We start from the raw sequence: 25,651 nt of genomic DNA on the forward strand, positions 1-25,651 counted from the left end.
GTTGACTATTGTCTGACTAGCTGCTGATTATTGTCTTTATAAGAAACATGTGTGGAATCAAACACTGAAAAGCAGTGTTTAATTTTAGTCCATTTTGAGCACAAGTAGATATATGCTCTGGGAATTTCTTATAGCAAAATATACTTATGAGGTATTATGCAAATTCCACAGAGAAAAATTTCTGAGATGTGTGCATAAAATCTAGGCATAAACTTGATAGAAATAATACCTGCAAAAGAATGAACAAACATTTGATTTGTAAACTCCTTTCTCGATGTTTTGCAAAGAAGTATTTGTAGCATATATGCAATATTTTACCTTAATTCAAAAATCAGTCATTATGTCTGACAATGTAACTGAATATTTTTCTTGCTAAGAAAGCTGGGAGAAAGCTTCTGTTATTCAACTGGCTTCTTATCTTTATCAGCAGACACAGTTTTGCAGAATATTTCCACAATCATAATAAAGATCTCTTTATCTAGAATACAAATACAATAAGAATGAGAGACACAATTTTGGCAATAGTTTTCATCCTATGGTCGTAGAGCCGCAGTGATGCTAGCTAAAAATAAAATGCAGAGTTAACACTTTGTGTCACCCCTATGTCTAGCAGTAAGTAATTTGAGTACAGACTGTTTTTCCCAGGGGCCTGGATGTAGTCACTGGAGTTAATAGGCATTCTGGATTAAAAGGACCTCTAGAAATACAGGTGGATCTGCTTTGTGTATTCATCCTAAACTCAATAGGGTTTTTGAGTACGTTAAGACCTTTGAAGCTGGTGTCCTCCCCAGCTGCCTGTGACTCAGAGGAGCACAGGTCTTGTGATGGATAGAAAACCCTCCTGGGACTCCTTTCCATGCCTGAGACCTTGTCCCAGGTGGCTCATGCATGGTTGTGCAGGATGCAGGTGCTGAGCTGGGCTGGAGTCAGGCTCTGAGCTCCCTCCAAAACCCCTGATCCTTCTGTCACAGTATGTCAGTCTTTCACTTAAGATGAGGAACCCAGCTTTGAAAATATCTACACTGAATATATTTTTGGGTTATTGGTGAATTTGATGACTGGGCTTTAAAATAGCCAGCACTTTCAGAAGTTGTTTCACTGGCCTGTGACTGTGTCAGAGCAAAGAAAACTGCAGTGTGAATTGTAGCTCAGGGCTCCTCTATCCAGCTGCCTTTATTTGCATCTCTCAGTCTGTAAGGTGATGTGTCCTTGTCCTGTGGCACTGAGAGCTCTTCCCCTCTCAGCCTCAGGGGTGACATGTGTTGAGCAGCAATGCTCTGGGTCCAGCCTTTGGCAGTCCTGCAGCAAGGCAGGACCTACTGTGGTTAAAATAAGAGTTCAGCTATTTAGCACAGAGAGAAAGCTCATACGGAAAAATACACAGACTGGAGCTTAATCAGTGAGTCCTTGTAAAGCTTCCTGTTGATAGTTCTGATCACTGGTTAAACCGGTTTCTTTGGATTTCTAGGTCGTGGCTTATTAAAGGAGTTGGGAAATTAGGGTTCCTAGACTAGGCTAGCAAAGCAGTCTTGTAAAACAGCATAAAATAAAATCTCCCATTTAAAGACAAAGACCAGTCAACCCTGACATACAAACTAGCACAGGTAGGCACCAGCATATGGTTTTACACACTTTACTCAGCAGGTTTATTGGTGATGTCCTCCATAAACACTGAAGCAGAGGATTAGCAAAAATGAGCCACTGAAATGGCAACCTGAGCCAGCTGGACAAACAGTTACTGGTGAGAATGGGACAAGAAGGACTCCAGAATTATCATATATAGCAGGTATAAAAAGCAGTAAAACAACGTTCGTCTCCCACCCCCATGCCATTGCTTTCTCAGGTTTTTTTGTTAGCAAATACATGAGTGAAGGCCAAACACCATCATGAAATATCTCTTTTGCTGCTCTCTTAATTGCACACACATGCAGGCTAAGAGATTAATGATTGGCAGCACCCTCATGGTTCATAATAACTCTCAGCCACCTTCTAATTGCCCTTGAACTTCTGACACTCCAAAATGAAGGCTGCCACCCTGGCAGCATCCATGTTTTGCATGTTCACCTTTGTGTGCAGGGCAACAGAGCCCTGGCAGTCAAAAATCATCAATCAGGAATGAGAAAAGAGACTGCAATATTCCACATATGAATGGTATATATGATGTATAATGCATTGCCTGATGGCAGCCTTTTGGTGGAACACAATCAAACCTAGACAGATGCTGGGAAAAGCAGACATTATTCCTCAAGTCTATCAAATTACTGATTCTGTTGAGAGCTTTGTGCTCATTAAGGTTTTTTGCAGTATAAAAGAATTTAAGAAATTGGAAGCTTACTTTTATAGCCTTTTGCACATTGTCAGAATTCTCTTGTAAAATAATGGTTGCTCTGAACTATAATAACTAGTACAACTTTTCAGTGAAATGTGAGAATTAAAGAATGAAAACCTTTTTGTGAAGTGGTTTTAAACATGTCTAGGTGGCACAGTTGGAATCAAGGCATGTGAACATTCTCACACAGCTTCTGAGATAACTCCTTCAGAGGTGTGCAGGATCATAGATGCCCTTTGTTGAAGAGTTGAAATCCAGGAAAATACTTTTCTCCTATAAGCAATAATTGGATTTTCTTTAACAGCAACGGACTTCCACCCTGACTTCTTCTCCAAAGCATACTTTGTGACAAGTTTCTGGACTTTCTGCCCCAGCAAACCATTGTAGGCCTTCAGAAATTTTTTTGCTTCCATGCATGTCATCAGACCTATACATAAAATGCCTTTTTATCCCTCCATGATGAGTGTCTGGCCACTGCTTTCCCTGCTTCCTTTCCAGTCCAGCTCCTAAAGCTGTTTTGTATCACTCTCCCTTGGCAGCTTTGCAGATGAGGTTTTGTGGCATCCTAGCAGTGGAGGCTGTGGGCTTCTCTCGTGCTCTGCCTGGGAGATCTTTGTGTAAAGAGGATCTGCTGATTTATGGAAAAAGAGGCAATACTTGGGTCCCAAGGGAAAGAAATCTGAAAAAAATAGAGGCTGGGCTGGTGCTTTTTATTTCCTTTCTTGTCTGATTCCTTCTGATACACACAGTTCTATGGTAACTTCCTACTGTTGTCTTTGCTTGTGGACATGGAAGCACCAGTTTGTTTTTCTTTTAAGTATTAAGAGAGTTGAGTGGTATTTTTAGGGAGGTGTAGGGCGTTGGTGGAGGAGCTGTATTTCCAGAAGCAGCCAGAGGGAGGGGGATAATATTCTTAGTGGGTACTGTGGTTTTCCGAATTAAAGGATGCTTTCTGATGTCAGCCTCGAAACCTGTGCCAAGTTTCATACATCAGCAAACAAGGCTTCCAGTGAACAAGCAAGCTGTTGTGAGTAGCAACCATTCAGCAGTAAGCAGTGGCAAGCACAAAATTAATCATATGCCAGGGTTTTTTTGCTTGTGGATTGCTGTTTTCAAATGGGGAAAAATTGTTTCTCCCTGCTCTGTAACTCAGTGCCGCACCATGAGACCATCTTGAAGGATCTGAGATTTCCCTTAGGTAAGGAGTGTTACAGCATTCAGACAACAATGAAATTGTGCTTCATCTGCTGCAGGAGAACTTCCTAAAGCTCTATGTGTGTTTATTATTAGAAACCCTTCTTCATTAAAGGGTAAATCCCTCTTTGCTTTCAAACGGGATTTTAAGGAAAAAAATAGGATTGCCATAACGGAGTAATCCAGGAGAAGGAAAATCGATCATTCTGCATTTTTCCAAGGATTACAGCAGCAGCTCTCTTGGGGAGCTAAACCTTTTCCAAGAACGATGACTAAGCTGGTCCCTTAAGGAAACAGTGTTCTAATAACAGGGTAACTGGTATGAGATTCATAGGTGCATGTGCTGGTTTTCAGACAGCAAAGAGCAAAGGAGCTTGCCAGGGTTTGTTGTCCAGCTTTGACCAGTGCAGGACAAAGGATGAAAAATTCAGGTTAAATCCTCACATACAGATCTGTGGAACACAATGTCAGAAGAATTAATGTTGGTGAGTGTAGCAAGGAAGTGCAGTAGCCCTGACAGCCAATGTAGTGGTAGGTCCTAGCATTTTCACCACAAGTGGAGATTTTTAGAAAGGTAAGATATCAGAAAATTCTAACACTAATGAGGTCAGAAAACATCACAAACTGCTGTCACCATGTCTTAGAGGAATTTGACATGGTGCAGCCTGTTAGCCAGCTCTAGAGGGAGGAAGGGTCAGTTGTACAATGGTACAATTCTCACTGTCCTGATGGTAATAAGGAAAAAGGGTCTATTTGTAAGCAGTTACTTATTGGCATTTTATATCTTACTTCTTGACCAAGCTTCTCTTGGCTTCTTGCAAATCTCCATCTCCCAGAACTTTAATAATGTAGCTGCTAGCATCCTACTCTGTTTAATGGGAAGCGGGTCTTGACTTCGAAGTGGTTTTGATGTTGCTTAATATGTCAGAGCCTGATGGCTGAAGGCAGCAGTGTGGCTGTGTAACAGACAGGTTGCTCCAAGCTATTTGATTTAAAGGAGATGAACTCTATCTGAGCTGAAACCAGGACAGTATCACACAGTGACTTTGCAGATGTTGCAGAGATTTGGAGACTGGTTAGAAATACAAGGCATTTGCTCTAAGACTGTCCTGGATTCTGAGATAAGCTCTCTGCAGGCAGATGATGTATGATTTCATGTAGCCAAATTTTGGCTAACTGCCTATGAGGAGCAAAGGCTAGCCATGCTTAGAGGAGGAGGGATTCAGTCCTGACATTGACTGAGACAGATGGGAGCTGTGGGGTCAGTTATGCCTGAGTATCAATGCAACATCATAATCAAGAGGGCTAATGTGATTATTGAGTACAGAGGCTGGCAGAGTGTCATGGCTAGATGCTGATCTTAAAGGTAAGACTGGAAGATGTGCAACTTCTGAGGTCAGGGATAATGCCTGGAGACCAAGAAAGGTGATGGGGCAAAACTGGAGAAGACTCAAAAGGGGAAGCTTGAAAACAGTGAAAGGATCTGGAAACATAATAGCAAACCTAGCCTATGGATAAAGCCTATTTCAGGAACAAGAAGCTGACAATCAAGGGAGTCCTTTGCTTTAGCAGAGAAAGGTCACAACCAGCAGCCAGAGTGTCTATCAGTGGTATTTGTTGGTGTGCATCACCTGAGTTGCTGCTGGGTTTGTCTGTTGGGTTTCAGCCATTGTAGTGAGTTGACAGAATGGTCCTGTGCCTCTGTGGGTAGACTTCTTTCACTAGGAAAGCATCTGTCCTGGATTACAAGTCACATATTCAAGATAGTCTTCCTAGAAAGCCTGTAGAGGGAATGGGGCTCTACTACTCATTCACTGCTCATTTGCTGTGGCACAGGCTTCAGCACTTCTGTAAAGACTCCGTAGCACAATATCTGCGAGATGTAAAAGAGGACGGAGAAATCGTCCATTATGGAAGTTTTGTGATTGCAAATTCCTCAAAGGTAACATCTATTGCTTTGCTTATTGTGGTGGGATTTTTAAATTTTAGTCTTTGATTTCTTTTATTTTCTTTTATATTTTAGAATAGTCCTTATCAGCAGCAGAAGATCCTTCTGTAGCATATTTTCAGTGCTGCCATATCGAGACTGTACCCAAGTCGGGTATGTATATTCATACGTGTACTGCATAGTCTTTCTGGGCCTGCATGTAGACCTGATAACAGAACACAGCATGATGGAGCCTAATGCTTTTACATGTCTGCTCTGAGAAGAGATAAATGCTCTTAGGTGTATTTGCTTTGTGGAGGTTAAAACTACAGCTCTCGGTCCCCACTTTATTTATATGTGTTGTGGTATCTTTGATTATTAAGCTAGAGAAAACTACTCCCATGAAATCAATGTTCTTGAAAAAATGCACTTTTTTATTGTTTCTTCTGGTTCCACTCATCTTTGACAAAACAAATACTCTAGACAGCATGACTTTAATTGTATAAGCTATCTTAGCTGTCTCTTTCTCCTAGGCAAACATAGTGCTACTGTATCTAGATTTCCTGAACTATAAAGAAATACTTGGATTTAAACAGAGTACTTTTTTATTTATTACTTTTAGTCACTGGTCAGATCATTCAGTCAGTGAAAGCATTATTTTGGTGACAATTTTATACAGGTTCATAGCCGTCTGTGCAGCTGCCTCGCATCCCCTGACGTGCTGAGACACTGTAACTCTGATAGCAAAGTTCCTTTGGAATGAACTAGCTCTCCAGAGACTGAGAAGGCTTTTAGCTCTTCCACTGAAACCACAGCAGTGGAAGAAACTGGATTTGGCTGGAGGACGTGGCCTGGCAGGCTGTGATGGCCAGCTGGGTGCAGTGCAAGGCTGGGATGGGCAGTGCTGGTGGGCAGCAGCTCTGTGACCCTGGCACAGGGGGGAATAGCACCGCCACCATGCTCACTTGCCAGAGACCTGAGAAGTCCTTGTGGTTGACTCAGAGCACAAAATGTGTGGGAAACAGTCAGATGATACACTGAGGGGGGTTTGGAAGATCCACAAATCATCTACAGTCAAATCTTTCCACTGTATAAAAGACAAATTTGGCTCATACTTTCCAGCCATCTATTTAGTTCTGGAGAGTGATTTGTCACAATCTCCTTGTGCACCAGTAATTCAAAACAAAGGGAGATTATTTTTAATGCACAAAGGAAAGGAAGCACCTTTGTCAGAAGGTTGACTCTGTCTGCTCACTCTTACAGTAAATTTTTTCCCTTAATTAAACTGTGATGACACGTCAGGCAAATTCTTGACAGACTGGCAGATTTGTTCTTTGTTCTTGAGTACACTGTCATTCTTTTATGGTCATCATCCCATGGAAATTGCCTCTTTATTGAAAATGAAACACATTTTGAAACTTTGATGACTGGTTATACCTTCTAAATTAAAGCAGTAACGAGCCCAGCTGCAAAACTAAATATTATTTCAGCCTGTCATGTCTTGTACTGTGCTTGCACAGCAAGAAGAGCACGGGATGAGAAGGTAGCAAGTGCCAGTACACAACAATCTAACCCTGTTCCCTTGGCTGAAAAAGCCAAGATTTAAAAAAAAAAAAAAAATGCCCTCTGTCTTTCTTCCAGAGCATCAGAGGAAGAGAGAAACAATTCAGTGGCACCTCCTTCCAGGAACAGCTGGTGCAAAGAACAGATGAGGCAGTATAGCATAAACTGTAGCCACTCTGTTCAGGCTGCACAGGGCTTGCTTGCTTGCACATTTTGGATGTGAAGTAGGAGGGGGGAGAGACACTGGATACTCTTGTGAAGTACTGTAATGACAGCATCCTTTAGTTTGCTTTCTCTGAATCCCTGGATTGCTGATGTCTGTCCCCAGGTAAGATGTCCCAGCTGGTTTGTGTTCTACCAATACCGCTGAGTAGTAAATGAAAAGAAACAGGTCCTTGCAGGGAGCCATGGGCACATCTGAAATTGGAACTGAAGAGAGCCCCAGCAGGAGTGGGAGAGTAGGATGGATGAGCAGGCAGGAGGAGCTGTTCTGTGTGAGAGGAGCACATAGTGGAGCTGCTACTGCTTCTCCACCTTTGCTCCAACTCACAGGCACTGTGGCCAGTGAGGAAATCTCCAGGCATAGCTGTTTTGTGGAGGCTGCCAGCCCATGTTGTACTTGAGGCAGTGCAGAAGAGCTGTACTCCACCAATGCTGGTAGATACAGTCTGCAGGAACAGATCCATTATAAAAACATGGTAAAAGGCACTTTCTGAAGTCCCAACTCTATGTACCTGTCCTGTGTGGATGGGGCAGCATCACCCCTCACCAATGAGGTGTGAGAAGTGTATTCCAGACTGTGGTCCTCAATTGCCTGCCCTCCATGCAGAGGTCAAAGGTCAAACTACAACAGCAAGAACCCTCCCCAGAAACCTCTAAACCATGATTTTTAAGTGGTTGTACCAATACAAATGGAGGTCTGGGAAGAGAGACATAGTTGTACATGAAGGGATGAAGTTGGAGGTGTCCCTGGAATAAGTTTCCTAAATGCTTACTCTTCTTCCTGTATCTAGACCAGCAGAGCAAGTGTGAGAGCAGATTTAGCCAGGTGAAGGCAATGTAAGGGAAAGCTTCATTGCAAGTCAGGAGCTGAAGGAGGTGCTGAGCATCTTGGCTGCTGGCATTCCTTGCCCTTCAGTACCTCTTGATGTTACAGCCCAAAGTCATCAGACCATAGATAGGGTTTAGTGGTAGCTAAGGGGAGTGATGTAGTGATGTGAAAACACTTGTAACAGTGTTATTGCCTCTATTCTTAATTGGACAGACACAGAGAAAGGTTTCCTGAATGTTTGGTTTTATGACATACAGAGTCATTGTGTGATGCACAGGTTAGAGGCAAGTGCTAGTACTGCAGGTTTGGGTTGTGCAGTTGCCTCTCATTTTTCAATGCATTGGAAACATTAATAGATAAAGCAGTCCTCTTTCTTCTTTAAATATAATATTCCAAAAGATGCAAGATCCACTTTGTGAACCATGTTGAAACTGCCTCAGTATCAATTTCATCTCTTCCTTGCCACAGATAAGCATTAATCCCCATCTAGTTCTTTAGATGGGCAGAAAATTGGAGGTGTCGACCTGCCATTTTTATCAGAGGTGCACCTTGTGCATCCCCTGAGCTGCTGTGGCACACACCTCCTCTGTCAGAGGTTGGTTGTCACTGTGGAATCTCACAGCAAGCAGACTTGAGCCTCGATACTGTTCCACTTCCAGGACAGGGGAAGATTCCTCAGGTCAGCAGCAGGTGTCTGTCCTACCACACACACACTCAACGCAGGCGTGTACACCCTCATGCTGACCCGCTCTGGGCCCTCAGAGGGGCTTTGTGTCATGGCAAACCAAAGAGTGAAGCCATTTGCAGATGGATTAAATAAGACTTGAAGGAATTATTTGTTTGGAGATGGGTTCCAGATGGTTTGAGGTGAATTGGATTTCAGCCCTTTGAGACAGGAGACAGGGATCAGACACAGCAGATATTATCCTTTAAGCTGTTAGGGAGGTCATGCTCCGGACACTCAAGTCCCTAAAGAGGAGCTCTTACAGCCAGACTCTGGGAACATTCCTGAAGGTTTCTGCCCACCCCACTCCCCAGCTTGGTGTGTGCAAGGGCACTCTGTGGACTGACCATGTGGCCCCAGCCAGGGTGGAGAAGAACCAGGTTCAATTCTGCCTACCCTGGAAAAAGCAGATATCCTGGGCAGGGGAGAAGGGAGACAATTCTCCATCGCTTGCCTGTTCCTGAAGCTTCTCTAGGCTCCATCAGCTCCCAAGGACATGGTACAACTCTGGCAGTGTTCACAGATGTCAAAGTTGCTCCATGTGGCCAGCAGGATGTGTTGCCCTGCAAAAATGGTCTGTGTATGCTTGCAGCCAAGTGAGAACAATCCAGTCCTCATTAGTATAGCCTAAGCAATTTCAAAAAAGAAGAGTGACAATGTCTGTCACTGTTAGAGGTGTTAAAAAGGAGGAAGAAGGTACCATGTTGGTTTTCACCCCAAAAATAAAAGGTATTGCAGTTCCTTGGGTTTACAGTTCTGACGCTGTGGTTTGTTTTTTATCTTTGGCACACACCATTATGCTTCATGATTTAAAAATGTGTTTTGGAAAAGGCACTTTTTAGGCTTGTTTTTATCAATGGCAAAAGCATCCACAGATTGAAATTGTACCTATACTGATGGTATCTTTTGTGATGTTGTAAGAATTCTTTTAAGAGCTTCCAAGTTCCTGTGAAGTCCTGTCCAGAAGATGAATCTGGAGGACCTGGGGGAGGAGGAGAGCTGGCAGTAGGACACAAATGCAGCACTGCAGCCTGCTTAGTCTTACATGAGCATACAGACCTGGGCTTGCAGTGACTGACTGACAGCAGGGCTGGAGGTGATGAGCTACAGGACAGAAAACTCAAAGCATCAGATAGTGCACATCCTTATAAAGATGGCCAGTTCACCTCATCTTTTCTTCTTCCTGGCATTGAATTCATTAAGTGGATAGAAATTTACCTGCAGCAGGCGTAGCTGCTGAATATTGCTGTATTGACAAAAATACTGGTACTCCTCTGACAAAACTTGCCTCCAGCTAAAGGAAATAATGCAGCATGAGTAATCAAATGGATTGATGCCCAGGAAACAGACCATTCTTCTTAAGTAAAGCAGCAAGTCACTAGATAAAAAGAATTTGTGTCCTTCTCAGAAATGCTACTAACCAGCTTCATCCAGTTTCTAAAGATAAGTCACTGCTGAATTTAACTTCAGATTTAACTAAATGCTGGCCAGGACAATATGTTCAATGATGCCATGAGTAAGAGGTTTTCAATATCATCACCCCAAATAATATCTCACCAAAATGATCAATTAGTCCACAGACCTGGCATTCCCAATAGCCTTCTTCATCTAAACTCTGCAATCTTTGTTCATATTTAGTATTTAAACTGGGTAAGAAAGCCATATGCAAAATGAGGTGAAAAGAAGGGCTCGTGTGGTTGTCTTGCTGCCATCAGTAACTTGGCAGGTTAGTGGGTGTGGAAAACAGGGCAATATTTACAGGAGAAATGAGAGCATCTAAATTGCCATATGGATAGTTGCAATAAGCAGACAGCAAAGCAGGATACTCTGTTACATCCTTCAGAGTTCCTTCCTCTTCTTCCCCAACAGATTTTGAATGCAGGGCAGTTTTGATTAAGTCAACAATCTTGAGTGCTTTTCCTGAGCATGTATCAGAAATGAGCATGTATCATTCTGTAGGCCTGGGGAAGAACAACTATCTGTTTTTAGCCTGTGACAGGGAAGCTGAAATATCCCTGCATTTCTTTACCATTGCCCATTTTCCCTGCTTCTCACAAATTGAACAAAAAATGAAACCAAGCGAATATTAGCTTTACAGAAAGGCACATAAATCTGAATTTTTTTTTCCTCACAATAGGACATTTCAAAACTCATCATCTCATGTATGAATTTTATAGAGCCACTATTGCTCATTCTTAAATGAGTTGTCCTGTTCCCTTAGATTGAAATTGACAAATGAATCTCCAAAAGCTAGTAAGTTTAAATTTTGAACTTCTACTCTGTGTTGGGCAAAACATCAGGGAAGGAGCTGGCATGCTGACAGCTAAATATCTTTGGAGAGAGAAAAAGGAGGCTGACCCATTAGAGCCATCTTTCCAGGAGTTTTTTTGCTCCTTCTCCCTGTAAATTGCAGCTGGAGTTGTTCTGGCAACACTAATGGCATTAGGATCTGAAAGCTCTTGATCAATTATAGCAGGCAGTCTCAGGCAGTGGGAGATCAGCTGCTAGTCTGACTGGCAGTGCATCTTTTCCAGAGCTCTCATTGTCCTTGTCTCTATAAACAGAGATGATAAGTAAAAATTATTTACACTGACAGATGAGAATGGCATCTTTTCTTGATGTCTCATGAACCTCTTTTACTTTCAGAATAAATCTTAGCAGTGTGGGGGGGGATAGCTAAGCATAAAATACAGGCACAGAGGGCTGACATCTCTAAACAACAATTATCAGATTCCTTTTTGCAATAAGCAGAAGGCTTTTTCATGTATCTGGAAGTCTGTTTAATATTTCATGGACTCCTAAATTATTCACAGGTTAGAGTGCTCAACTGTTACTGTCATTTAAAGAGCAAGTGCCCAGCAGGACTGTTGCATGGGACTTTGTAGATCATGTCAAAGCATAACATTTGGTTCATTAAAGAAGTGTTATACTTCTGAAGGTAACAGCATCCAATTTATACTCGGTTAATCCTGGCCTGGCTATTAGAAGACATGAGATTGCTTTTTTTGATCCTTATCTATCTGCTCAGTAAAACTTTTGACCATCTGACAACAAATCTGGGATCCCATGTCACCTGGTATGGTTCCTAGAAAATCTGTGAACTCTGTTAGATGGAGAAACTTTGACTTTTTTTCTTGCTAAGGAAACTATCCAGTCTGACTACTCAAGAGACTGCTGGTCACATTCCAATGCCAGAGACTTGCACTGCTGGGATTGAAACTGCTTCTTGGTGGGTGGCTCCAGTGACCCGGTGGGTCCCCACTTGACTCCTCACATACCCCATTCAGACCAGGTTTCCCATGGCAAAGTCCCAGATATCTCATCCCATAAAGCCATTTATTCATGGGGCAGTAGCACAGGAACAGCCAGAGCTGGTGCCTCTGAGGCAGATCCCCAGCCAAGGAACCCCTGGGCATTTAAACCCTCACAGTCTCCAGAAGTCTCCTCTTCCTCCTGAGTCTTTGGCTCCTGCCCACCTCTCTGTGTCCATTCACCTTGCTGGCTCACTGGTTGTCCTCTCCTTTGTTACCCAGGCTACAATTCCCAGCTCTCCTGTGTTTCACAGTGTCCATTCACCTGGCTGGTGTCACCCACCATCCTGCCCAGTGTTATCCCAAAGGCTGGCAGTCCATGGCCTCTCTTCTAAGGCTCCTACCTGGAGCTCTGCATTTCAATCTGCATCTCAGACTGCAGCTTGTGAGCCCAGCTACTTGTACCTCTTGTATTCCTCAACATTCTGCACTCATGGATAACTGAGACAATATGTTTATTTTTGAGGGTAGTTTCTAACACTGCTCAGTCTTAATAAACAGTATTCATGAAATATCTAGAGCTTGACATTGATGTAAATCAGGGTAACTCCCCAAACTTTGTCAGAAACTGACATCTAGTTTTTTGCCTTCTAAGGAAATCTTATCCCTGATCTTCTCATTTTCTCAAGCTTTCTCTGCTCAAATAAAGTGAAGGTGGTAAAATTAAGTTCCCATGGTTTATTTTTGGATTTGGGTGTCTGCTTGAATTCCTTGAAGTTTCCTAAAAAGTACTTTTGGAAATAAAGCAGGAAAATCAAAAGTGAGGAAGAGGAGGAAGGAAGTTTTCCTTACTGAAATGCCTCTTTGGCAAGGACTGTTGTTCCTTTTCTGCATTTTCTAAGCACCATTTATTACTGGACAGTGGTTTGTGCAATTCCTCAGTCCCATCGGTAATTGAAATAACTTAAACCCAGTGAAAGCCTGATTTGTTTTTTCTATGAAGTACCTGTCCTCCATATGCTCCTGCTTCATGAGACCCTTTGACCCTGATGCCATGTAAGGACATGTCCTACAAAACCTGGTGGCAGTGGATGGCCACACCAGTGCAGTGGCTGTACCCAAACAACTGTCCTGACCCTTTCGCAGGCACGACTCACCCATTTGGAGAGCTCAAAGGGAAAGCATCCCCCAGATCTTCCCTAGTTGTTCTTGGGATGTTGGGGCTGTGTGGAGGAAGCAACTGTGCTGGGGTCCCCCCAGCAGTGGGCATGCAGCCTTTGGGCTTGCTCTCCCAGCAAGAGCTTTGCCAAGACTTTCTTGAGCTCTTTGTCTTTAATAGGAGTGAGGAAAAAAGATAAAGGCTTGTCATGCAAAAAATTTTCTTAGCTTGCTGTTGATCATACTGATAGGGAACTCAAAAAGGATACGGTAAAGTTGCTTAGGAATTCCTTATGAGGTGTTAACCAAGGTTTTTTACAAGAGAGAGAAGGATGTGTATAAGCCAGGATGAGCCTTTCCATTTATATGCTCATAAGAAACTGCACATTGTTTAGTACTGATTTTCCTCAAGAGAGGGAGTTTAATTCCCTGTTTTATGGACAGATCTCTGTCCAAACAGTAACACTTTATTGCTCCATTTTACAACACAAGCAGTCATATACTTTCTAGAAATATAGAGCATATGTGGAGAAGGGGAACACCCCAAGTAGCTTTTGCAAAACAGGGAGAATTACTGCAGTGTTATTCACAGGGTCCTGAAAGGAGAATCCTCTTTAGAAACATCAGAAAGATGGGCAATGGAGGCAATAGTGCCCATCAATCTTCAGCTAATGTCCAGGAATCATTCCTGTGTGTGCTCGCACTTGCCAGCTGACCCTGCTCCCTACTTCAAAAGCACTGATTTCTTTCCAGTCCTTAGAGCTGCTTTGTATTGTTTAAAGCTGCTGTGCTGACTCTTCAAAGGGTGATGGACTTCCATTTGATGAATACCAGAGTTATCTATCCATGTCTGTTAATTACATGGAAAAATTTCTCCATGACAAGACTCTGTTTTCAGAGTAGTAACAGCATTATTTCTTGCTCTGCATCTGTAGGGTCTTGAATGGAAAGAAACGACACTATTCTGATTTCAGATAGTTCAGATATTTGTTTTCATTTTGGGGTTCAGAGGCTTCCTCAGGTTGTGTGTTTGTTTCATAGATAACTGCTGAAATAGTTACAATTTGGCATTTATCTCTGTGAGAAATAGTTCCCTTAAGCGCTTTCTGCGCAGGAGCAGAGAGGCTGATACCATACTTGTGACAGGGAGCTATTTTTACATCATTATTAGTCCAACCCCTCAGTAACATGGTATCAGGAAACAAGAATGATAATATGACACTGTGCTACGTGAACTCCAATCAAGAAACTAAGAGGACTTTGTTGGGATTAGAAACTTGATACAGCCTTTTCCTTTAAAACTGAACTATCTTTTCCAGAAGACAGATGTGTTGGATTTTTCCAGCAGTGAGGTACATGACTTACTGGGGGCTCAGGATGGCCATGTTTCACAGAAATAAAATGTTTGATAGGTTGAAAACAGGGTGTATTGTATGTCACAGCAGGAGATAGCCCAGCCTGTGACTGAGTGAACAGCCTGCAGGGCTTTTCCTGGCCTCCATATCAGCATCTCTCCCACATGGAGTTTTGAGCACACACTTGGACTTCAGCAGCAACCAGCCAGGAAAATATTGCAATATATACATTGTGGAGTTTCATACAGCTCTCATTTGTGAAGGACAGATTTGCTTCTAGTCTTTTCTACCACTGCTCACATTTTGGTCATGATGCTAAAGCATGGGATACAGCCTGGTCATCTCAGGCATCTCATTTATCTCCAAATGGAAGATGCCAGGTGGATCAGTCCTTCTAAAGTAGATCCCCGAGTTTCCATGCTAGGGTCATGGAAAACTGGCTTTCTCCTGTCAGCCTCCAGCAGAAGGGTCACTGGGCTTTGGCCACTCTCTTGTGTTCTCAAAGGAGCAGGAATCCTTCCTGGAATATTCCACAGGAAATTACCTCTGTTTCATGTAGGGGAATGTGGGTACGTGCTGTGGGAACATCTGCCTGCTGGATGCATGGCAGTCAAGTGTACAGGCTGGATTGTTGTATCTCACCTGAAGTGTGTATGACTTCCAGTTCCTTCCCAGTGCCAGGTTCTGTCAGAGGTACCCAGCAATGGGGAACCTTGCTCTGTGCCATAGGCTGGGCTTTGAGCTGCAACCATGAACAAAGTGGGGGTTTTCTCTGTAAGGTGTTTTAGACAACAAAAATGCTTCCTGTAGGAAAAGTTGTCTGGTCTGTGCTTTGCGTTGGCATGTCTGGATTAATGCTGCACCTTGTTTCAGCGTTTGGTGGTGGGAGGTGAACAAGGTGTGTGTACTAAGAGCTGTTTCTGCTCTTCTTTCTGCTTCCCAGGGACATGAAGCTGGATGGTGGACGCCAGTGCCATTCTGCTGGAGTGTGTCTGAAAGAAATAATTGGTCTTGAAGGTGTGGAGCTCGGAGCAGATGGGAAGGTGGGGATGCTTCAGTTCCTACTCCCTTAGATTTGATGTTATAAGGGGAAAAAATGGCTTAACTAATAACAAGCACAAATACAACATGCAGCATAACACAGTAGTTAAAGCACAGTATGTGCAACTGTAAATAAGCTTAGCAGAAATTCACAAGGACTGCCCAAGCTGTCAATGCAGACAACTCAGTATCCTTGAAGAAATTTGCCTCTGGCAATATCTGAGTGTGTAAAGCATTACTCAGATATGAATTACTCAGCCTTCCCCTTGCTCTAGCAGGAGGTATCACTGCAGTGTATATTGTCAGGAGCGTGAAAATAATTTCTGATGAGAGCTGTAGGTGTAATTCTATTTGCTTTCAATTGTATTTAATAACATTTTGCTCAATATTTTTCCAGACAGCAGGAAGACAGTGACACAAAGCTGATGAGTCTTTCAAAATCCAGAAGCTCATTCACTTGAATAGAATAAGCAAATATGAATCTTTAGGGAACTGATTGATTTTAAAGAAATATATAGAGGAGAGACAATTTTAATTGTAGAAGAAAACATTTCTTCCTGAAATCCTGATTTACTTTCTACAGTTCAGTTTTACTCAGTCTGCTGTCATCTATGGATTTAAAGGCCCTGGGTCAATGCTGCTACACATGTTGTGCTCACCTAACCAGGTGTCAGGCCAGACCACAGGCTGTAAATTCCTGAGGACAATCTGTCTGCTTATAAATAATGAAAGCTCACATGCCACATGTTTTATTTGATACCTGTTCTGACCTCCTCGTAAACCAGTCTAGAGTCTCAAACTCATTTTTTTTCTTCAATGCAATGTTATTGTTGGAAAATGAGCCAACAAGAAGCAAGGCATAGCTTTTTCTTGGCCAGGGGTACAAGCAGAGAATCAGTGCACTCTAAAAATAATTTTGTCACAAGTTACTCATTCACACTTAGTCCATGTTGGGGGGCTAGTAAATGATCTCCCACAACGATTGCTGTGAGCTGGAGCTCACTTATTACATCAATAAGACTCTGCCAGACAAAGTCCTGGGAAAGAAAAATAGCAGACAAAGTGCTTCAGTTTAGCAGTGTTTAAGTGATTTGCCTCTGGCAGCTGTATGCTGAGGGACCCATACAGATGATGCTAGTTCAGTAAAGAAGCTGCTGAAATGTGCTACAGAGAAGGCCCACTGGAAAGAAACCTGACCAAACTGATATATTTTTAAATCTGACCCTCGAGTAGGATTTTGTAAATCCAGTGTATTAGAGTGTGTGTGTGTGTGTGTGTGTTTTGCTGAAGAGCTAATGCCTTCTTAAAAGCGTTTTTTGCATGAATAAACTGACTGCACTGAAGCAAATGTAGGTGACTGGTTTATATTCATCTGTGCCAAACTACTAAATCCAGAAAATCCTCCATTAATTTGGCTTCTCTTGCTTCCAGTTGGAATGCACCAAAAGCATCCCACTGTATCCAAGCTGGGCTGAAAGTAACTGTCTGTCCATTCTGACTTTATTTTTTAGACGGTTTCTTATACACAGTTCCTATTTCCCACCAATGCTCTGGGAACTCGGAGGAACACAATAGACTCCACCTCATCTTTCTCCCAATTTCGCAATGCAAGCCATCGTAGCCTTTCTTTGGGAAGAGCTAACAGCACCCAGGGGAGCATTGATGCAGGTAACTTCTCAAGTAGCTCTTTTTAATACCCTGATGGCAGGCAGTTATTGCAAAGGACTGACATGTGTTTTAGTCCCCCCATTAGCTTAAATTAAATAAATACAGTCTTCTGTTGTCGGTGAAGCACAGCTTATTCCATATTTGCTTAGAAAGCTTGTGTGTGGAGGATGGAAGTTAAATAAACAAGCACATTGATGGTATTGACAGCCCCGATGGCACCCAGCGTGCCCCCTCCTGTCATCAGCATTGCTTGCTCCTCCTGCATCAGGCTTGTCCTTACCTTCCTTTGCTATGGAAAATTTACAGTGGCAACACAGTAGTCACAAGCTGAAGGTGTAAATTCCACTTGTGACCTTTGTTAGGCTGGAAAGGGCTGTGTTTACAAAACCGGACACAAAACATAAGCCAAAGCACTATATGCTTAAAATATTTTGGCATGATAAATGAAACAAATCAAAACATCTGCTTGAACAGATGAAAACTTGTTGCCAGGAATAAAAGTCATTGTGGAACTTTGTATAATTCTGCAGTTCTCTAAGCCCTAAATTCACATTTAGCAGGTAATTCATTAGCTCTAGGTCCTCTATGTCTTGGCAAATCACATTAATATAGAAATATTTAGAGCTGTCAAGACTCAGAACAATTTTTTATCTCTTTAAAAAATCTTGCATGGAGATAATATTGTGCATTATCTGTAAACTCATTTGCCACTTCTGTTAAGTCCAGAGATGTCTTGATGTGATGAATTCCTTTCAAAATTCTTTATCAAAACTGTTGTTTTATAGGTAGCGACCTGGGAGACTTTGTTGAATACGACCCAAATCTTTTAGATGATCCCCAGTGGCCATGTGGCAAACATAAGCGGGTTTTAATATTTCCTTCATATATGGTAAGTGATTCTGTGTAGGACAGAGGAATTCCCATAACAAAATTCTGAAGGTTGAGGTTTCATTTGGCTGTATTTTAAGAAGACTGTTATTATTTTTAATCTACTAATAAGAGCTGTTCAGAATGCTTTGTTCTAAATGACAGTTACTTCTCAAGGCATGTTAAAACAAACTCTTGGAGGTATTACAAAAGCGAACACTTTTATTACCTCTGTATTTCATAAATGCTTTAGATGAAAGGCTTGTTCAAACAATGCACTCATTCTCTGGCATTCAGAGGAAAATTTATACTTCCTCAAACTGGCACCTATTACAAAATAGGAGGATGCCCACTGGGGTTTTTCTGAAGTCATGAAGCTACTCTGTGTTTTGATACTAATCATTCACTGCTCTGAACAGCTTGGTTTCCCAGATATTTATTTCACCATGGGATAGTCCTTCCTTTAATTGCAGCAATTACGAGCAGAGTCTGTATATTTCCCACTATATCCAAACCCTTAACAATACAGAGACATAATTGTTCTGTGCTCTGTGCTGTGACTAAATGTTTTCTGTGGTGAGATACTTCTGTAGCCTTTGTTTTGATTGCTCCAAGTCTGTAGATTATTTTAGCAGGACTGTTGCAAGATGCAGTGCAGTCATACACATGTGAGCATGTATCCGTCTGGATTGTACATCCAGGGTAACAGTAGGCAGTAGGGAAAATATTATTTTTTCCCCCAAAGTGGTGACCTACTTCTCTTATCTATATACAGATATGATAGGATTTGAATGAGGTCTAAAGTGCTGTCCATGTTCTTGTTTAATTTGGAACAGAAGACATTATTTAAGAAACTGCTAATGTATGTGAAGATACAGCTTTTGTATGTTCTCATCTGCCCTCTACCCCAGGGGTAATTTGGTTTGTGGGTGCTCCTTCTTCAAAATAAGCTCTAAGTGCTTCATGTGGATGTTTATCTGGTTGCACACAGAGGCTTAATAGAGTTCTAAGGCTGTGTTTATTCTAGATTTTCAAATGGCATATCCAGAGTATCCTCTGCTTACTTGCTACTAGTTTTCCTTTAAGGACTGGCAAGTTATTTTTTGGCTGCCAACCCACAAAGTGACAACCTTTTATAGCAGCTACATCTGTGTGGGAAAATATTTGTCAGGTTTTGATATGGTTACTGTCATGGACAGGGAACTGTCTTCCCTCAAGGGGACAGCCATTGTTAGCCAACATCCAAAGGGAACATAGCTCTAGCAGTCATGCCTGTGTTTCTGACTTTCCTCAGGCTGTGAGTGTCTGCCAGGCAGTACAAGTCCTCTAGAATCACCTGAGATCTTTGAGCCCCTTTTAAATTGATGTTCTCATGGACATGGTTAAATGAGTAAAAATGAGGCAGCCAGGATGGCATCCTGCAAGGGAGTTCTCCATCCAGGAGTGGGTATTCAGTGCCGTTCTTCTCTGTATGTTGGTTGACCACAGCATTTCAAAGTCTTATGTTTGTACTTCTGTTGTAAAAAGAAGCTGCCTGGGGATTCAACAAGGGGTATGACTAGATGCCCTAAAGGTGAAAAATTACTTCAAGGACAGTTGTTAAAATCAATGTCACTGTTTATCTAGAATATATTTGCATTGACAGGAGTCTCCCTGCTTTTTAATTTTCTCTGGGGTTGATTACTGCTGTGTCTGAAATAATGTCTTATTTGACCGTTGAGGGGTTTTTTCCTGAATGTACCCTTCCAGACATCACTTCTTCAGCACTATCTGAGGGTCTGTGGGACTTCCACCTCCCTCTCTGAAGGCAGGCACTAATCTAAGAAAGGGTTAAAGGACATTAAGTGCTCTGTTTCTTTTGTTGAGGTAGATCACAGGCAGGTGCCAAGGGCTCTCTCGATGGGGTTTTGCCTGCCCACAGCCAAGCAGCATAGCTGTGATCCTATGCAGGAGCTGCATGGCTTTGCAAGAAACTAAGGGGCGGATGGTTGTTCTTCAGTGCTCAGCTGAAAGATTTTACAAGCTGCTGGTGCTTCCTTCAGCCAAGAGAAGAGAGAAAAAGTAGTGCTGGAGTGTCCTGGGAGTTTGCAGGTTAAGTAAGATTTTTCAGTTTGGGTAAGGGCTCGTGCATAGAGCTGAATATAAAAGGTCATTTTGGCTATGTCGGAGACTTCACTCACATCTGTTTTAGACTTTCCTGACTCTCCTGACATTCCCTCCCCCTCTCCCTGCAGTTCACATCAGTCTGAGCAGGAGCATAATAGCCTAATAACTTCGAGTCATTTTCTTCCCCCCAAATATAAAAATCGGCTCACACTGCAATTAAAGCAAATTGCAGTCTGGGGCCAGCAAGAGACCTGTGCTCTTTTCCTGACCATCACAGCCACTGCAGCAGTGCCAGACCTCTGCCAGGGAAGCACAGAGGCCAGAGCAGCCGCCAGAGCTAGGCGGAAAGAGGCTGGGATTGCTGCCTCTCAGTGCTGGGCAGAATGGGGCTGGAATTGCTGCATCAGTGCTGGGCTCAAGGGGGCTGGGATTGCTGCCTCTCAGTGCTGGGCAGAATGGGGCTGGAGTTGCTGCCTCGGTGCTGGGAGGAATGGGGCTGGAGTTGCTGCCTCTGTGCTGGGAGGAATGGGGCTGGAGTTGCTGCCTTGGTGCTGGGAGGAATGGGGCTGGAATTGCTGCCTGAGTGCTGGGGGGAATGGGGCTGGAGTTGCTGCCTTGGTGCTGGGAGGAATGGGGCTGGAATTGCTGCCTGAGTGCTGGGAGGAATGGGGCTGGAATTGCTGCCTCGGTGCTGGGTGGAATGGGGCTGGAATTGCTGCCTCGGTGCTGGGAGGAATGGGGCTGGAGTTGCTGCCTCGGTGCTGGGAGGAATGGGGCTGGAGTTGCTGCCTCGGTGCTGGGAGGAATGGGGCTGGAGTTGCTGCCTCTCGCAAGCGCTGGAGCAGCTGAGAGCAGCTCTGATGTCAGCGCCCAGCATTCTGTTGTGCGTGGAGAGCTGCAGCTTGTAATTAAAGTTTCGCTACTTGGCCAGGATTTAGCATTAATGCTTGACAGCTGCAAGCTTGTCGATGTTCCCCTCACCCCTCCTTATGGATGTCAGAGCAATTAATGGGGAGAAGGTGTGGAAGAGGAGGGGATGCTGGGCTGCGTCACTGCCGGCGGGATAGAGCTGCATGCACTGCTGTTACTCCCATGAGCCTGGCTTGTGCTTCTTAGGCCAGGATTTCTATGCTTGCTGGGAAGGCTCTGTTGAGGTCTGTGTGAATGCTGCATCAGTAAACACTGCAGGCTTTATCCTGAGGCATAGGACAGACCAAATGTGTGGTCTGGTTTAGACTTTACTCAGAAATATGTGCAGCTAGCACTCGGTGTGCTCAGTTTTTGTGGAGCCTGAGTTTATCATCACTGACATTGACTTTATAGTCTTTTAATTTTACTGAGCTGAATTAGCCCTGACTCTTGGAGAGAAGTGTTAGCTGCAAGTCCTCAGCTGTTTTCAAGGAGAAGCTGAGCTTCTTCTTTGAGGATAGCTCTGGGGAAGCAGAAGTGCTTTTGGTTTAGTCTGGTTTGGGTTTTTATTTGGTTTTCTGTGGGTTTTTGTTGTTGTTGTTGTTGTTTTGGGGGGGGGGGTTGCATGTTTTTGTTTGTTTGTTCTTTTTTGGTTTGGTTTAGTTTGGTTTTTTCTGTAGTGAAGCCTCAGGCTTAAGAGAGCATACACTTCCCTGTTGCATTTCTAGAAGTAATACCCACAAATTGCCTGTCAGGATAACTCTGAAAAGTATTCTTCAATACTTTCCCAATACCAACTCTATGGCTTCTATTAATTGTATTAGTTGTATTTAAAGTCTAGTCTGCTCTGGAGAAATTATTTCATTTTGTGTTGTATTTGTCGGAGAGTCTGCACTCTCTGCTGCAGTATAAACAGTAAGAGGTAGAAAAAATTCATGCTGGGGGGTGGGGGGGAAGGGAAACATCATGTCATGGTTAACAGATGTCTTCCTGGCTGATACTGCTAAAACAGGAATTTGTGCAGATTCTTAAATCTCTCTAGAACAGGAACTTTATCTACCAGACTAAGCATTAATTTCTTTCCTCGAATCTCATGTTGACTAGCATACGTACAGACTCGTCAGTGCCCCCCTGGTCTCTCTGCATTCTTTCCAGCAGAAACTCCTTCTGTGCTGGACTAGAAAACTCATTCTCAAGAGGCTGGAGGCTGATCCTGCAGTACTGCTTTTGTTGGTAACACAGAAGCACAGGAGCATGTTAGCTGGTCACTGTGTGCTGTCAAAATTTGTAGCAGAAGAAGAAAAGCCCAGATCAGCAGCATGTTGACTTTGAGTGACCCATTCTGTATTCTCATCCCTGAAATATCCATCCATCTGTGCTCAAAGGATACACATGGAATTAGGTTTGGGTACTGAGCTACAATGTCAGTGTGTTGGTTTAATTATATAAAAATTAATTGACATCTCTACACCCCTTATAAAAGAAGCAGGTCACAAATCTCTGCAGAGCTGTTGCAGTGCCTGTCTGCCAGCCTCACTTGCCAGGTACCGTGCTAGTGGCGAGCACAGCCGGGCTGCGTTATTTAATAGCAGCCCTCCAGTGTGATTTTAAAATTAGAACTGCTTGCTGCCCTGGCCCTTTGGTCTAACAAAAGCCCTGCATGATGATATAATGCATTTGGTCTGTCATTCTCTCGTTCTGTCTTTCACAAGGAGCACCAAGGTCAGGCAGACTCCACTTTCAGCCAGTGAGTGTCCTTCAGTGCTGTCACCCTATTCTTTGAGCCTCTTCTGTAGCTGTATATTAAGTATCTCCAGACTGCTTCTTTATCAGCTACTGACCTTGTACCCAAAAGTCTCAGGGAGCAGAGGATAGCAGTGGTAGATAATCATGTATAAATCTTGTGCTCTATGCATTTGATGCTATATTGGGCTGAGACTCCAATAAATAACTATTTTGAGAATAATTCCTGAGTGTTAACAATATGAAATAAACTGGTGTCCTTCCATGTACTTAATTCCAAAGAAGCAGTTTTGAGACTATTTGCCTTGTGAAATTCAAAATCTTTCAGTTTCAGGTCCTTGAATGTTAATAACTTTGTAACAACAGAAACATCTTATTCTAGTCTGGCTTCCTTTTTTGGAATTTTAATTATAATTCGGAATCACTCCCATTTTCCATCACAGTTTAAAGTCTCTTGTCTGTCAGGATTTCTCATATATATGCATCATAAGCCATAATTGTATGAATTAGGTTACTGGCAGTTGATAGGTATGTAGCTGGTCACCTATGGGATGCATTAAAGTAGTCAGAGAGTGCAGAGTTACTGACTTCTTTTCACTTCTTGCGTGGCTGAGACCTTATCAGTGACCTACCAAAAGTCTGTTTCAGGTGTCAGTCTCCCATCTGCTTTCTGTGAAGCAGATTAATCAGGGATACACAGAAACAGCAGCTAAGAGAGCCTATCATTCATCTTTCATTTTATTCACCTATTTTATTCTGATTTTATCCTTCTTAAGCTAAGAGATAGAGGCATCCAAGGCTAGATCATATTTTACTGGTTGCATGCCAAAGTAGGATTTATTTTCTACAATATTTCATCCTGCCAGTCTTACCAACCATTTCAGGCATTCTCTCTCCTCCCATAATTATGAAACTATATATACAGCTTTCCTGTGAGAAAGCAGCTGCCTGAAAACACTTGTGAATAACACACGAGCTGAGCTCCAAGTTCAAAACTGCCAGCCAAGCAAAAAGTGTGCAGAGTAGAGACTTGGGCTGAAGCATTTATCACTCTGTCCAGGCATCTGTCAGCTACCATATATCAAGGTTTTCATTTGTTTTGTGCAGCTTCCATCACCAAAGTAAAATATACATACACAAATTTGTACACAGAGAATGTAACAGAGCCCACAAAGGAGTATTGCTGAATGCTGAACTGAAATGTGTTCCCTGCAAATAAGCTGTGAGAAACAAGACAGACGGTTCTGGATGACAGAAGTCAAAAACATTGGAGATTAGACTATGAGAGAGACAGTTTGGTAGTTCCCAGTGCCTTGTTCATGTGTCTGACAGCTCTGGGAGTACAGAGTGCCTGCCTGGTAGGGAATAATATTATGTATAAGAAAGCACGTTTGGATGGAGAAAAGCTGTGCTCCTTTTAGGGAAATATTTGTAAACCTTTCATAAAGTTTTGGAGCATCAATATTGATCAGAGCCCTGACACAGGCAATACCAGAATTGTCCTGGACAGACAGTCATGTGTTTTTCTTCACATGGCAGCTTCATGTGGGACACACAGGAAGCTCAAGGGCAGTGGCGTGGCCTGAAACAGAAGAGAAGCGTAAATGCTGAGCAGGGAACAGGCAGAGGAGGATGGTGTTGTGTCCAAGCCCTCCCCTGTCAGATCCCAGCTGCTTCTTGTGGGTTGCTGGACCACCCCAGAGCTTAGCTTCACTCCCTTACTCGTGGGCAGGGGCAGCAGTGGGGGTTGCTGCTCAGTGGCAAGCTGTTTGCAGGGTGCATTAGGTGCCCTGGGCAGGATCAGGGCTGCATTAGGTGCCCTGGGCAGGATCAGGGCTGGGGACCAAGATTTCTGCGTAATCTCGTGAGCGCTGTGCCCCAGCAACAGGGGTGCTCAGGTGCCTGGTCAGAAACCATTTGAAAGTGTAACTGATTTGATCACTCAACAGATGTTAATCCAACATTGCTTTTAAACTACCTCTCAACAGATATTTTTTGGGGTATTTTCTGCCTGCCTCTCTGCTGGGCAGGGTCGTGCATGCACAGGATGCATTTCCATAGGTACCAGCTGGACGAGCAGCATCCTGTTGCTCAAAGTCCAGCTTCTGCAGCAGCTATGAAGGGGAAAAAAAAACAAGGGACAAAAAAAAAACCTTGCACAAATCCTTTTCTTGAGAATAAGGGCAGTTAGCTGAGCTCTCCAGCATGGCACTGACAAGATGAGACAGCTGCCTTAGAGCCAGTGTGTTCAAACATGCTGCTGTTATCCTGTTACATGAATCAAAACCAGCACACACCAGCTTTCATCTGGATTTCATTATTGTGATTTGTATCGTAGAGACTGTTGTCTCGCAGGAAGCGGCAGAATTCAGAGCTGGAGAGGGGGAGATCCTTATCAACAGGACAAAATTGACAAATCTCTGTGTTTAAAAATAACTGTACCTCTGTACTGTTCTTAGTTTTAAGCTGTCTGCTTAGTCTCAAGCCTCTGAGCGCTTTGCTTTAAATGAAATTTTTAAAAAGAGCTTTTCTCCTTCTAAAGAGAATTTAGCTGAATTCTGGCAAACCTCCCACAGGCTGGAGGAGTCCCAGGTAAAACAAGTCAGTGCCTGCAGAGCAGCCATGGGGAAAGGTGCATCCCAGGGGGCTACTGCTGCTGCTGCTGCTGTGTGGCAGAGCCCAGGGCTCAATCCCCCTCTGCACGGTGGCCCCCAGAGCCACCCTCACTTGTTAGAGGGAAAAGCAGCTGAAACTTGCTGTGTGGC

General features: G+C 43.2%; 1 protein-coding gene across 1 annotated transcript in view; it reads left to right on the forward strand.

Moving 5' to 3' along the window:
- CABLES1 (Cdk5 and Abl enzyme substrate 1) overlaps window positions 1-25,651 on the forward strand; it is a 69,768-nt gene that overhangs the window by 37,268 nt on the left and 6,849 nt on the right. Inside the window, exons 4-7 of the mRNA XM_066562413.1 lie at window positions 5,547-5,624; window positions 15,496-15,595; window positions 17,105-17,261; window positions 18,047-18,150. Coding sequence (XP_066418510.1) covers window positions 5,547-5,624; window positions 15,496-15,595; window positions 17,105-17,261; window positions 18,047-18,150 — 439 coding nt within the window. The remainder of the gene's footprint in view (window positions 1-5,546; window positions 5,625-15,495; window positions 15,596-17,104; window positions 17,262-18,046; window positions 18,151-25,651) is intronic.

This window comes from Molothrus aeneus, chromosome 1 (assembly GCF_037042795.1).
Source record: "Molothrus aeneus isolate 106 chromosome 1, BPBGC_Maene_1.0, whole genome shotgun sequence".
NCBI classification, from domain to species: Eukaryota; Metazoa; Chordata; class Aves; order Passeriformes; family Icteridae; genus Molothrus; species Molothrus aeneus.